General features: G+C 53.5%; 1 protein-coding gene across 5 annotated transcripts in view; it reads right to left on the bottom strand.

Moving 5' to 3' along the window:
• Window positions 1-1,130: 1,130 nt before the first annotated feature.
• Window positions 1,131-15,118, bottom strand: part of LPIN1 (lipin 1) — a 38,151-nt gene continuing 24,163 nt past the window's right edge. For all 5 annotated transcript variants that reach the window (XM_040992841.1, XM_040992840.1, XM_040992837.1 and 2 more), the window contains 4 exons: window positions 10,622-10,774; window positions 7,114-7,228; window positions 6,261-6,364; window positions 1,131-3,387 (listed from right to left, as the gene is read on the bottom strand). In XM_040992841.1, the coding sequence (XP_040848775.1) occupies window positions 3,228-3,387; window positions 6,261-6,364; window positions 7,114-7,228; window positions 10,622-10,774 (532 nt within the window). In that variant the 3' untranslated portion in view covers window positions 1,131-3,227. The remainder of the gene's footprint in view (window positions 3,388-6,260; window positions 6,365-7,113; window positions 7,229-10,621; window positions 10,775-15,118) is intronic.

The following is a 15,118-nucleotide window of genomic DNA, read 5'->3' as shown; positions in this document are numbered from 1 at the left end:
CTATTGAACCAGTGACAGCTCACACAGCAGCCCAGGAAAGACCAGGAGACCCCTGGGCGGTCAGGGGGCCTGGCCATCGACAGCTGCTGGCAGGAGTTTGCACTTTTTCATCTCACTGTACTCATGAAAGCACCTGCACACTGATTTCGAGAGGCTAATGTCCTTCCATCCATTCCCAAAGCCCAGGCAGACACAGGCAGGTGAACAGAAGTCTCCTGCAATGTGAATGGCACACAGAACAAGAATTATGCCATGTTAAGCTTCCAAGCCTCCGTCAGTCAAGAATTTTGAAATTAAAATCAACGCATTTTCATACTCCACAGTCTAAGAACTTCAGGGTGGCAGCTGTGAGGTGCGGGACCCTGCAAGAGTTAAACCCACCTGTGCTGGGCCCAAAGGCGTTTCCTGAACCCTTATCTGCTCCTCACCTCCTCCTCCTCACACCTCCATCCCTCCCACTTACACACAGTGCTGGCACCTGAACCTACAACAACCCGCTGGATCCAAAGAGCGACAGCTCACACACCAGGGCAGATGCTGGCGAAGCGGTTAGAACACCAGCAAAGGAGACGGCAGTGTGCTTCTGCTTTCAACGTGGGCGTCACCTAACCAGCACTGCTCTGAGTCCCAGCAGCTCCGCTTCCGATCCAGCTCCCTACGAGTGCACCTGGGAAAGCACTGGAATGTCCTGGGGACTTGGGTCCCTGCCACCCACTTGGCATACCCAGAGTTCCTGACCTCTGGCCCCACCCTAGCCCATCCCAGGTCACTGCAACCATCTGGGCAGTAAACCAGTACAGGGGAACCTGGTTTTCTAGCCCTCCTTTTTCTGTCACTCTGCCTTCCAACTAAAAAAAATTTTTTTAAAACAAAACAGACACCGATTAGGACACCTGCATCCCCATCCATCCCAGCTCTGTCTTGCCAACGTGGACCCTGCAAGACAGCTTCTGATGGTTCCTGTCTCCCACGTGGGAGACCTGGTTTGCATTCCCAGCTCCCAGCTTCAGCCCCGGCGCAGCCCCGCCACCGCAGGCACGTGGAAAGTGACTCCCAACACTGGAGCTTACTTTTCTCTCTCTCTCTCAAGACAATAACATTTAAAAAGTTTGCATACCCAAATTTCAGTGAAGTCTTTCATCATTTTCATTTATTATAATATTTCCTAGCTTTGAATCCAGCACAACATAATGAAATTACTACAGTGATTTATCATTGCACCAGCACATACAAACACAGCCCAGACCCTGGAAATAAAATCTATTCAAAGCAGTGAACTGAACCTTACAAATTGAAAAAAGGAATTTACTTTAAACGTGTCATCATTTCTTCCCCCAATGTACTTAGTATATTTTTTTCAATATACCAGATACATAGATTTTTTTTCTATCACACGTGATAAGCATTTAATGACCTGTCACAATGGAGTGACCCACTTCCACAGGGTACCCCTGACATGAGTGTCCAAACACAGCATTCCTGCACACAATTTTGGGGAGGTGGTCACTGGGTGGCAGTCACGCACAGAAAGGCAAACCAGCTTGGCCCTGGGTTGGTGTGGCCCCCAAACAAGCCCTGCTGGAAGCGCAAGGCAGGTGTTAATACTGTAGAGCGGCAGGGCTCCCACTGACCTTCACACACAGATCCGCCACTGTGACTTTCCGGAAGGCGTGCTCTGTCTGGGTACAGTGATGTAGAAGTTCAAGATTCAGCATACCTGGGGATGAACCGTGTGAGGAGCGGGCGGGCACCCACCCCTCCCCTGCACCAGCAGAACCTTCACAGGCCTGAGAGCTTAGATTTGGATCCCAGCAGTTAAGAAGTACTCAAAAATAATTACTGTGGCTTCTGTGCACCGCTGGGAGCAGGCCCATAGAAACGAGCTAAGATGGGACTCTCTCTAGTTCTTGTTAATATGTCCGTGAGAAATCTGCCTGTGCAAGTCTCTGCTTCCATGTACATCCACGACCCCGGCCCAGGTGCCTGCCACTGCCAGCGCCCGCCCCGGCCCGGGGACCTGCCACTGCCAATGCCCGCCCCGGCACGGGTGCCTGCCACTGCCAGCGCCCGCCCCGGCACTGGTGCCTGCCACTGGCAGCGCCCACCCCGGCCCAGGTGCCTGCCACTGCCAGTGCCACCGGCTGCCGCAAGGCAACAAGGCCACGTTTACTTTCACAGTAAGGTTTCCTTCAGTGGCTCTGATTCTGCTTCCTGTGCGTCTCACCAAGGAACTGCAGATAGGAAAGCATTTCAACCATCGGCATAAAACACTCTTTAAAAAAATAATACTTCAAAAAGTAAAGCAAAATCTGTTACCAAAATAATTCTCTTGCTTTTCACATTGTTCTTTGCTACAACAAATTTCAACAGCCAAGTAAGAGGCTCTCCTTCCATCAGCTTCAAGAACACCACTCAGATTAAATACTTTCTCACCTGCGCTTAATTTGAGTGGAAGAGGCTGATTGATTTACAAATCAATTGCTCATAAATTCCAGTGCCTGAGATGCGCAGAAATAAGCCTCCTGGGACAGTCCGACACAGCCTTTGAATAGCCTGAGGACAGCTGTAACTGAAAGACCGTGAGCAAAACCCTGGCTCGGTAGCCCAAAAGTAATAAATAATACCAGCCAAGAACACAGCCCGAGTCCTTCCCGCCGCTAGCACTCCGGGCAAGTCCCAGCCCAGCGGCCGAGGACACGTGGTCAGCAACGAGTCGGGAGCTGGCGACGCCCACCGGCCTCAGCGGTATTCACCGTCCTTTCGGTTTAAGGCATTGGAGCTAGACACAGCGCATTCTAAATAACATCTGCCGCAGCTGCATTAAGGCATAAATATCCCGGCTTCGGGTCACGCAACACGGAGCGACGGGGATGAGGGGGCGGGGGATGCGCCAACGCCACCGGCCATCTTGGACCAGAGGCCTGGCTCCGGCAGAGGCGGCCGGGATCCCCCCACCGCCCTTCCTACCAAGGACCGTCCTCCCCGTCCCGCCTTCCTCACACGGTCCGGTCTTCAGCCATGGGAGGCGGCGCCGGGCAGGCCGGAAGCAGCGCCCAGCCGGCCGGAAGCAGCGCCCAGCCGCGCAGGCGTCCCAGGCGGCCGTGCCGGGGCGCCGGGCGGAAGTGTCCATCAATCAGGCTCCCGGCGCCACGTGCCCTAAGCTAGCCTTTAATGGCGACAGCCAGGCGGAGGCGAGGCGGAGCAGGGGCACAAGCCGCGGCTCGGCCTCATGCCGAGGCCGAGTGGACGTCCTGGTTCTCAAAGGGCGGCGGCGGCTCCCGCCAGAAGGTGAAGTTGCTGAAGGTGTCGGAGCAGGGGAAGTCTGAAGAATGGCTTCTTTTCAGCAGAGGGAAGACGTGGTCGACCACCTCACAGAGCCGCACGTACCTGCGGGAAGAGAGGCGTGGTCAGCGCCCGGTGCCAGGGCAGGGAGGCCACGGCCTCCTTCACGGGACCTCGGGCCTCCCCGCACGGTTACATGCACAGGCCAGGGCACGGAGGCGGGCCTCCCCGCACGGTTACACGCACGGGCCAGGGCCAGTCACGCACAGGCCAGGGCACAGAGGCGGGCATCCCCGCACGGTCACCGCAGTCACGCACAGACCAGGGCACAAAGGCGGGCCTCCCCGCACGGTCACCGCTGTCAGAGTCGCTCACGCACAGGCCAGGGCACAGAGGAAGGCTGCCGGTGCACGCACAGGTGACAGGGCCGGCCACACAGGCCCCGGCGGGGGCTCACAGCCAGCCCGAGGCTGCGTCCATCCTGGGCACACAGCTCTCCGAGCCACCACCTCCCCCGCTGAAAGGGAGGAAGATGAAGGTAGCCAGGCCCTAACAGGAGAATTAAGAGTGCCCCGAGCGACCCTGTAAGGTGGGGTGGGCACTCTGTGGCCCCCCACACTGCCGGGCCCACCGCTGCCTCCCTGCCCGGATCCTGCCCCCGCGGGCCTCAGGCCAGACTGGAGCAGCTTTCTCCATGCTCCGGCCAGTGGCCCTCCCCCTGCAGCCTCTGCAGTCAGGCAGGCCCCTGCGGGAGGGTCAGAGGCCTGTAACGCCCACTAGGCCTCCCCAGACCACCAGGCACCTCAAGCAGAGTGGTTGGGCCTCCTAGGCCTCCCACTTGTCCCCAGACTCCACCGTGACAGTCACTGGGCCCCTCTCCAGTTCCAATTTGCTAAGAACCCAAAGGCATTTCGAAATCCAGACTCCAAGAATCAGTGTGTTCTGAGGCATAAAACAGCTCATGAAACGAGGACAAGTGTGTGTGTTTAATAAAGGGCCTTCGAATGGCTTAGGAGGGGTGGCGTGCCTGCACGGAATGGGGGAAATCTCTCAATAGAAAACCAAGAATTATGCCTTTCCTGGGGATTAAAACAAACAAATTTTTAAAAGGCCTCCTGGTTATAAGGCCTATTTGTTTGTGGTTTTGTGGCTATGGGAGGCACTGGTCCCCAGGGGCATGGTTCCCTGCCACACTGCGGTAGGCACTGGATCCGGACCCCCTCTGCTCTTGGGCTCTCAAGGGCGGGGCTGAGCTCAGCCTGGGGGCTGGGCAGAGCTCACGCACAAGATGCTTTGACCCAGAGTGGGCCCATCCAGCACAAGACATTTCAGAGAATGGTTCCTGGCTCCAAAGATGAGGCATCAGCTCATGTTAGAAGGCCTGTGCCCAGGCGCTGGCCTTGTGGTACAGCAACTTAAACTGTCACGTAACACACCAGGGTACCATGTGAGTACCAGTTGGAATCCCAATAGCTCCACTTCCAATCTAGCTTCTTACTAACACACCCAGGAAAATAATGAAAGATGGCCCAAGTCTTGGGCTCCAGCCATCCACGTGGGAGACCTGGATGGAGTTCCTGGCTCCTGGCTTCAGCTTGGCCCAGTTCCCATCATGGAGACCATTTTGAGAAGTGATCAGCAGACAGAAGATCTGTTTCTCCCTTTGCCTGTCACTCTGCCTTTAAATAAACAAATCTTAGCGATAAAAGAAGAAAGGTTATACCCAGTTCAGTGCCAGGGAGATGTACACTCAAGGGGGGCGGGGAGGTGGCAGGGTTAGAATTCGTTTCTCATAGGAAGAGCCCCAGCCAGAATCCAGAGCTCCTGCCGTGGACAGGCCCACCCCAGGCCAGCCCAGGCCAGACCATCCTAACCCGAGTCTCAGGGGACAGAATGACCTCATGGGCCCCTGGGACAGGTTCTCAAAGAGGTAGGAATCCAATCCAAGGACCTCACAGCCACACCTGCCACTTTCCCATTCCTGGCCAGAATTAGTCAAGGTTCTCCTTGACCCTAAACCAAAGCCCCACTGGACTCTCTGCAGACTAAGGCTCTCAAAACTTGCCGTGTGAGAATGCCCTGCACAGAGAGAACAAGGAGAGGGCATGCTGTCGGGGTCAGCCACCTGGAGCGAAGGAATGGGTCAGGGACAGGAAAGCCAGTTCCTGCCGGGTGCTGCCAGCCACGGCGTCTGTGGCCCGACACCGGCTCCTAGCACAGAGGAGCAGGGTCCTGCCTCCAGCATCTTACCACACCACACTCAGAGGACTCCATGGGTTCCAGCTGGACATTGGGTATGGGACCTATAGGGGAGCCCCAGAACTTCATCTAGCCTAGAACCACTGTGCTATATAAAACCCCCAGTAGTGGGATCACCTTGAGAGTAAAAGTGTACCCCAAGGGGGCTCAGATCTCCAATTTACCCAAAATCACTGGGCAGTGCTTGCAGGGCCCCATCCATGGAAACCTGTCTGAACTGAACACCCCTAGTCAGGAACCTCTGGCTGCAAAGCATCATCAGGCACCTGGGGGGCCACTCAGGCCACAGGTTCGTTCTCAGACCCAAAGAAGCAGTCTAACATGGATGAGGCTGGGTGACAGCCATCAGCCTGGGCTGATTCCACCCAGACACCAAGGCTCCCATCCTCCAGGAAGTCAGGAGACCAAACCAGCACATAAAAACAGTATGTGAAGACACACAGGGTTTCTCATCTTTAAAATATGGTCCCATTTGGCAAATCTAAACTACTGGTTCTCAAATTCATTCCATTCCATTCTGGTGGCGGAATCCAACCAGTAAGCTTAAATTGCAGACCCAGAAGCCTAAAAGTTTAAGTTTCTCTGCAAAAGGCAAGGAGTCAATATCTGCTTGTGCTTGTGGGATGAGAGCTGGAGACGAAGACGGTGTAGCGCCCAAAGGCGCCCTGGGAACGGGAGGGAGCAGGGCTCAGGAGCACGGAGGAGGGGACCATACTCACGACGAGATGTTGGTCTTGGCATGCTCCTGCACCAGCTCTCCTTTGGGGTTGACAGTGAATATTCTGTTCAGAGACACTCCTACTTGTTTATACGAATACACATCCTAGATTTAGGAAAGGAGATTTAAAATGGCCATTAGGAAAAAAGAGGTCACTGTGGCAATGAGTAAAGAATGTTTCTGCCTGGGTGTATTGTTATCAACTCCCCACGAACCAGAGCTAGGCAACGAAGAATATTCCCCCGTGGGACACAACTCGAAGAGTTTTCCTCCCTGGGTCTCGAGTCCTTCAGCTGTTCAGGAGCAGAGTTAAAAAGCAGGCACCCTCCCTCACCACCTTCAAGGCCAAGTTTCCTGGAGGCTGTTCTCTGGCCTATTTTCCCATTTCAAGAAAATCTGCTGTGACTGCTCAAAGGAAGAGAATTTCTGGCCAAGCATGATACTCACCTATGTTCTCAAGAATACCGAGATATCCAGGAGACATGGGCAGCACCCCAAAATCTCCAAGCACCCTCCCACTAACTGCGATGATGCTGGATTCTAACCAGCTGACCCACTGAGCACCCCTTTCTAGTTGGCACTGGATTGAGGTACCTTCTAATCCCATCACATGCTCCAGCTTTATTTATTCCAGTCCTACATCCCAAGCCTCAAACCCACTCGTTAACCTTCAAAGAAACCTAGAGATCAAAAATGACTTTTCATTTCCTTGCCTTTAGAGATATAAGCAAGTAACTATTTACCAGCTTATTTCCTACAGGATAGGAATCTGGCTACACACATCGATCTAGACTTTCAGGTGACTGGGCTCACAAAAGAACAAATCCCAGAACTTTCCAAAACACAGTACTTACCGCAGGTCGGTTTCCAAAAGCAGCATAAAATGGCTCTGTATTTGGGAAAAACAGGTTCTTAATGTCTGTCAAACACTGGACTTTAAACTTTTCTGGTTTCTTTTCAATCACTTCTCTGTTGAAACAAACAACAATTGATCAGCAAAGAGTCATTAGCATCAAACTGATTTTTAAGTCAAAACTGCCTGAGGGGCTGGCATGGTGGCCCAACAGGCTAATCATCCATGCAAGCGCCAGCATCCCATACAAGTACAGTTTTGTGTCCCAGCTAGCTGCTCCACTCCCCATCCATCCCCCTGCTTGTGACCTGGGAAAGCAATAGAGAAGGGCCCATGTCCCTTGGCCCCTGCATCACATGGGAGACCTGGAAGAAACCCCTGGCTCCTGGCTTCAGATTGGCTCAGCCCCGGCCTCAGTCAATACAACTATTTGGGAGGTGAATCAGCAGATGCAAGACCCTCCAACCCCCACCCCACTGAACCAGCCTTTCAAATAAATAAATCTTTAAAAAGCACCCTTTCACCAACAGACAAGACAGTCCAGAAACAAAGCCACGTGTCATTAGACATTTGAGCTGTGGGAAGAGGACAGAGGAAAATCTGTGTAAGAAAAACAAAACCTTTTCATACCCCTACTTCATTCTATCTAAATAAACCAATTCCTGGTAGATTATTGCCCTAAATGTGAACAAAAATACCTTTAGATAAGACACAGGAGATTGTCACTGTGCCCTAAGGAAGACTATGATGTAACATACAAAAAGCACAGACCACAGTAGAAATGTTCCACACACAGGAACTGGCATCCTTCAAAAGCTGCAAAGCAGGAAAAGATATTTGCAGCATTCACACTGTGTATACAGAATATGTAGTATACTCTTCCAAATAAGAAAGAGAACAAAAGACTTGGCACAGGTGCTCACAGAAAAGGGGACCCATGGGGCCAATACACACGTGAGAAGAGGCACTTCACACCCAGAAGTCCAAGAACATGTCGGCAAGAAAGTAGCACCAATGGAACACCTTTCATCTGTGCTTGGATGCTAACCTAGCTCTCCCACTGTGGGAAGCAAGTTGGAATAACCCAATAAAGCCAGGTACGTGTGGACTTCATGGCCCAGCAATTCCACTCTTTTATATAACGCCTGGAGCAACGATGGTATATGGAACACACAGAAGAAAAAATCTAGAAAGGTCTCCAGCATCCATCAAGAATGGAGCTGATAAATCACGGTGGCAGGGTAGAAAACCACACAACAGAGGAGTAAAACCAAACTGCAGTTGTACTCAACCTTATCTTGGGAACAGCACATTGGAAAAAAAAATCCAAAAGAACTGAAGAACTCAGGACTTTCTTTTCTATAAAGTTGAGACACAGTGGTGATAAAACTATTAAGAAAAATAAGGAATGAAGAGAATGAAATTCAGGAAAATAGCAGCTCCCACCACCAAGGACAGCAGTGGGAACTTGGGGTGTAAGGTCAGCTTTCTTTCACTCGGCGACAGGCACCCTGGTGGCCACTGCAATTATCGTTCAGGATATTCTCATGTACCTAATCATTTCAATGATACTGTCCATGATGAGGAAGATGGAACACAACTGAACTGTGGCCTCAGCATCCTCCTTTACCACTAAAACGTGGGCTATGCATTCTACAGCTCAGGACTCTGACGGATAACATGAGTGACTTATAATGATAAGTCTCAAACCACAGTCCACCAAGGCACTTCACCCAAATTCCACTGCCTGTTGCAGCCTCTCCCTGCCCACCTCTGTCACACATGCACACATGATGCCTCCTGTGGAATGGGGACACCCAGGGAGGAAGTGGCAGAGGTTGCCTGAAGCATCCACTGAGAATGGTACCCACTGCTCCCTGGTGGATCCTGTCCGCCTGGTGATCTTCAGTTGCTGATCTCCCGCCTCCCTTCACCCCCAAGGTGATTTTTCCAAGTCTTCAGGAACCAACCAAGCTGCTTCAGGAAGATTTTCTTCTTCCCAGAGATAGAGGCGCCACATTGGCCCCAGCCCTGTCCCTGAGCCTGGAAGCCTACAGCTGTCAAGGCTGCCCTGACCTGCTGCCTATGGGCTCCAGTCGGCCCTACCCTCCTGAGCCAGGTGGACGGCTTGCTGCGGCTGACCATGCTGTCCACTGTGTCACCAGAGTCCCTCTCTTTGCAACTCATAGCAAGGTTGAGGGCCTGGGGCAGCTAAGGTGTGCCTTGCTAAGGAAGATCGTTGGTGCTGATGGCCAAGGTGCCCAGCGGTTTTGGACAAACCACAGGACAGCCACCAGGGACACCTCTGACCCCTAAGGGGATGTCCAAATGGTGGCATTTCATTGCTCTGAGTTAATTTTTCACTAGGAACAAGTAACACATTGTGGACAATGATATACAAATGTCTAAATAAAATGGATCACGTTTGATTTACTTTTTAGAGTAGGGATGTCAGAGTGACGCTAACCACCTCTGCCCAAGCCTGGCCAAGCCTGGCCTTCACTCATGCTGCAGAGTGAGGTGTGGCCGACGGTGAGAAGGCCTCGCGACACATCTCCAGTGCAGTCGAGATTTCTGACAACTCCGAGAACTTGAGATATAGCAGGCGTCATCTACATTTCACCCCAAAACACGCCAAGTCTCCACATGAGAACACTAACCCTAGGGGATTAGTGCCGGGCGCGAGGGGAGGGAGACCTTTCGCTCACACAGAACAAGGCAGGAGTATAAAGGTTTCTCTAGCTCTAAAGACAGCTTAATAATCCACATGGCTCTTCAGGACCACCGAGACTTTCCCACCACTTGCACGGTTGGCAGCAGCAAGTGGCATCTTGGGTCCTCAAATTCAGGTCAACTCATGCCAAGGCCTTGCCCAAGGTCTTACAAAGACTCACCATCTACCTTCGGCAGGGATCCAGACCCTGAAGTTGCTCATGAAAAACCTTGCACTAAGAGGAGTCAGCCCCGGGAAAGCCCAGTGTTTTCCACCCCGCCCCCATGGGGGTTGCCTGTCCGTAGGGATGGCAGGAAGGCACTCTGTCAGCAGGAGGTCCACAGGGGGACCTGTCCAGCAAGGCCAGGTTGAGGTAGTAGTTGGTGGATTCTCTGAGACATGAGGCAGGAGTGGACTCTCCAAGAGCCATGAAGACTGAGGAAGATGGGAAAAGGTACCCCAAAGAGGAGGAGAGCAAGTGCACAGGCATCTAGGAGGGAAGACCAGCTGCAAAGTGCAGACAGCTCGGAAAGGCAGCTCCCTGGCTTGGACTGTAACCACACAGCCTTGCTGAGCCATGAACGGTGGTGCTAGGGCCAGGCCTGTAACCACACAGCCTTGCTGAGCCATGAGCGGTGTGCTGGGGCCAGGCCTGTGCTTCCCACGGTGTTACTGTTTTTTCCCTCTGGTGACCACTAGGAAATGGGTTGGAGACCAGGTCAGCAGCCATTTCTTGCAAACACTGCGATGGGGATGATGGAGGGGGCCAAGCAGCCCCCAGATACGGGCACAGTACCTGTGCAGAGCAGAGAAGAGGCTGCTGGGGCTGAGCAGCAGCGGCCCCTGTGGCAGCACAGTGCCACGCTCGTTGACCCAGTGCAGGTAGCCCCGCGTCATGTCTGCCATCCCGATGGCACGTGCTGAGCAGTAGAGGAACTTGTATCCATTCCTGAAAGACAGACAGACACCTCTGGTCAGCAGCCATGCTGAGCCCTCATCTCCCTCTGTTCCTCAACAGACTGAAGCTGTGTCTGAAAAGTCACCCTTCTGACTGCCCACACCATTCTCCCAGTGAGAAACGAGGCAACGTCTGCATGCAGCGTCGCTCCACATATCTTAGCAAACAGCAGCACGGCAAGCCCAGGTAGGAGGCACAGGCCCCGGCCTCCTGGGCTCCCGTGACACCTGGTCCCAGCACCACGGAGCTGCATCCCACTACTCCCAACAGCCCTGAACACCCTTCCCTACTTCCAAGAGGGTGCCTCGCAGCCACCCAAAAGCACCAAAAAGCACAAGTGCACAGAGTCAAACCCTCCCAGGGCTGGCTCTGCCTCCCAGAGTCTCAGCTCTTGCATAGGCAGGAACCCTGGGCCTCCCATGCCGGGCAGCGTCTGCTACTGCTCTCTGCTGGCCGACCTCACGGGGTGCTCTCCACTCCTCCTGCCGGTCCTGCAGTGTCCTTCTCCAGGCTTGGACACTCCCTTCCCTTCTCTAGGTCTGCACTCAAATCTCTCTTCTGAAACACACAGGCTCCTTCCTCAGCCAGGCGCTGGCTTTGGACTCCGTTTCAGTGTCCCTCATAGCATCGTCCATGAACTCCATGACAGCGGGACCCTGTCACGTGTCTGGCCACAGTCCGAGCTCAGGGACACCTGTCAGGTGAATGAATGTCAGCCACCTGCTTCCCATCCCACTGAGTGGGTCTGTCCACTCCACAGCCCATTGAGTGTCCCGCCCTGAAGATGTGGCCAGAGGGTTAGTCTTCATCACCACTGAACACTGTGGACAGGAAAGCATCTAGAAATACCAACTTATTTAAAATCATGATTTGCTTCTGCAAATCAAGTAACCTTTTGAATTAAACATCTCTGTATTTTAGCTAATTAATGCAATCTCTGAAACAAAAATCAGTATTTCTGAGTACAGCTCTTTACATCAAAGTCCTAAAAGCTGCCACCTGCATGGGCCTGAATGCTAATTCTGCTCAAAATTTGATTTTGAAACACATGTTCATCACTGGAGCTTGGCACAGAGCTGCTGCCACCATGCAAGCTTTCTGCTTCAAAGGCCACCAGGCATTAAGAATCACTCCCAAGATGCCCTTGGAGGCAGAAAACACTTGTTGGTGGCATCAGAAATGACCCTCACAGAACCTCACCCGATCAACAGACACTTCCTGCAACACCCACACTGGCCACACCCCATACTCGGGGGTGCCCCTTGCAGAAAGATCCTGTCAGAAGGACAGCCAGTGGCAGGACACACCCCAAGGGCCACACCCTCTGAGGCTTCTTCAGCTACTCTCACCAAACACTCCTATATCCAGCCCTGCACTGGCGGGGTGTGGGAGGTGCCCACAGGAGCAGAGCGCCCTGTGGGGAAAACTGGCCACCCAGACTCAGAACAGGAGACAGAGCAGGCGTGGGATGTGGGACAGTACGGGCCTAGGGAAAGGTGCTGCCAACATGTGTGGGTCTGCTCTTGGTCCTCCACGACCCTTGGCAACTGGCCCAGAGCACACAGGGAGGAGCAGTGCGTGTCCCTGCTCAGCTCAGCTTCACCTCTGGTCCTAAATCCCTCCCCGTATCTGGACACACAGGCCCAGCAAGGTGCAAAGGTGACCCTTGCAAGTACATTCCACGGTCAACTTCTGGGCTGGGGTTTCTTAATACCAACATGGGAGACCAGCACCTTAAGGTCCAGCAAGGCCATAGCATGGCAGGCAGGGCACACCCCAGTCAATGATGACCTAAACAGCTCCAGTCACTGCCATGTCCATCCTGGGGAGGGCTTCTGCTGGAAAGAAAAGTGACCCCGGGTCCCTTCTGTGGTCCCAGAAGGAAAACAGCACCTCCCACGCTCAAGGGAGGCCCTCTCAGCCTGGCCTCCGGGCCCTCTGCCATCCTGGTCCTCACGGGAGGCCCTTTCAGCCTGGCCTCCAGGCCCTCTGCCATCCTGGTCCTCACGGGAGGCCCTTTCAGCCTGGCCTCCGGGCCCTCTGCCATCCAGCTCACTCCTGTCCTGCTTTCACTTTCTTTCTCTCCTCCTTCTGTAAGGACCTCCCCCTTCCAAGACCTTCCCCCTGCACACTTCAACTCCCAGCCTCTCCTCTGCTTCCTGCTCCCCCCAATGATGAGCTCTCCTCCTTTCAAACTCTACCCTTCCATAGGATTCTGCCCCAATGTCAGCATTTCATCCAAACCCTTTTAAGATGAGCAACTTCTCACTGTCCTGGTCTGCCACCGCCAGGGTCTGCTCCCTCGCAATCACAGCTCCTTGAATGAACCAGCCACTCAGCATTACTGGATGCTTGCCGACCTCCATGCCCGCACAGTGCCTGCAGCAGCCCCTGAGCGTGGCAAGGGCACACCCTGGATCCTGGCTAAGTCCTCTGAGCCCTGAGATACAGCAGCAGTACATACACTTGCACAATTCAGCCACACGGTTGGCAGATAGTGAAGCTAGCGGTGACCTAAGGGATCATCTCGTCTCTCACTGCAGAGGAGAGGAATCCGCAGCTTAGGGTGGGGAGCAGACTTGGCCCAAAGGCATTGCTTCCAGAATGCACGCCCAGATCCTGATCAGATTCCATGTACCACATCACCCCAGCTTCCACTGACAGAGAGCACTGACTTCAAGCAACCCACAAGACTTCAGGGGAAGGTGCAAGACACCAGCTGTGGGCAGGAGAATGGACAGAGCCCAGACGATCTGATGGCTCCTCCCCTGTTGCACATCAAGCCCGAGGTGTCACTCGGCTCAGGCCAAGTCTGTGTAAAGACACTAAGTAGTCCTGCTCACTGTGTCATAGAGGCACTGATGCCTGATCAAATGACCACAAAAGTCAACGTCACATGGAGGTGGACAAGCAGAGTGATGCAGAGGAGACGACAAGAGTTAGCTCAAGGCATGGGTTCTGACCCAGAGCAGCTTGCTGGGGACTGCAGCGTTTGGGCCAAGCCTCCAAGGTTGCACAAACACCAACAGTGAAGACCAGGCCCAATGGCCCAGGAAGTCAAGGTCATCACACCAGCCAAGGCAGGGAGACAGACAGGGAGCCAGAGCAGGCACAGAGTCAGGCAGAGCAGCAGGTCATCAGCCAGCACGAGCATGTATTTCTCTTCCTGTCAAGTGATACGTACGGAGGCCCTGAAGGCCATGGCCAAGCTGTATCTGAGGGAGGCTGCTAAGGAACCACCTCTGCAGGCCACCGCACCAAATCTCAGTCTCCATGTCAAATTACACCACATCACCCAAGAACTACCTACCAAAGGATGAGGCGGCGTGCGCACATCCTGGCCGATGGCTGTTACGTGTTCTCTACCAGCCAATCGGGTAGGGATGATCAGGGTTACCTGGGAGATTACACTTCTTTATTTTCCAGGAGGATCTCCCTTCTGGGAAAATTCTACACACACACAAGCAACCAGGTTTTTTTCAGTGTGACAGTAAGGACGAGAAGAAAGACTGATGTCGCCACGATGACTGCGGGCTGTGATCCGCTCGGCATCCTGACCCAGAAGGGCTTAACTTCTTTCAACTAAAAATAAATGCACTTTCCAGGGTCAGGCAAGTTGCAGCAGCCCCTGAGTCCATTCATCTTGCTAAAAGAAAGGGCGGCTGAGGGCCCCCAGGGGCAGGCCTGCACACTTGCTGCCTGCAGCAGTAACGCTGGGAGAAGCTTTCCCGGGTGAGTCAGCAATATTGATTCCATCTTCCCACCTGCCCGTTCTATGGCTGGCAGGCCTACTGGTGAGTATCAATTTCTCAGCAGCACCTCCCTGGGTATGTGTGTGTGGCCACCCTATGTCCACACGCAGCAGTATATGCCATAGATACTGAGTGTCTACATGGGTTCCATCATGGCGGGAGACAGCACACGGTGGGGAAGTAACCTCCCTGGAGCTGCCCGCAGCAGGACTGATGAAGTACAGCATAGCCACAAGTGACAACTCTGAACAGCAGCTATAAATACAGTAAATCTGACCCAGAACAAGACAAGAAAATGGGATCCACAACTGCGTGATGTGAGAGCTGAGTTTTTGAAGCATAGGAAGACAGAGCCAGACTGTGCAGGGACCTCCGCCTGGACAGAGTGGACTAGCTTGGCAGCAGGGCAGAGACCTTCGCACTTGCAGTGACCTTGGCCTCTTCTATTCTTTCTCCCCGTGAAGCAGGCACAACTTCCCTGACACTGTTAAAGGTGAGCCCTAGAAGAGTCAAAGCCACGAGCCAGACACCGATGAAGAAACCAAGGCCCACAGTCCCACCGGCATGTCAGGTCTACTCTGCA

The sequence above is a fragment of the Ochotona curzoniae genome, unplaced genomic scaffold (assembly GCF_017591425.1).
Source record: "Ochotona curzoniae isolate NIBS_2020 unplaced genomic scaffold, NIBS_Ocur_1.0 contig_883, whole genome shotgun sequence".
NCBI classification, from domain to species: domain Eukaryota; kingdom Metazoa; phylum Chordata; class Mammalia; order Lagomorpha; family Ochotonidae; genus Ochotona; species Ochotona curzoniae.
Note: the sequence above shows the minus strand (reverse complement) of the source record. Positions and strands in the feature narration are given on the sequence as shown.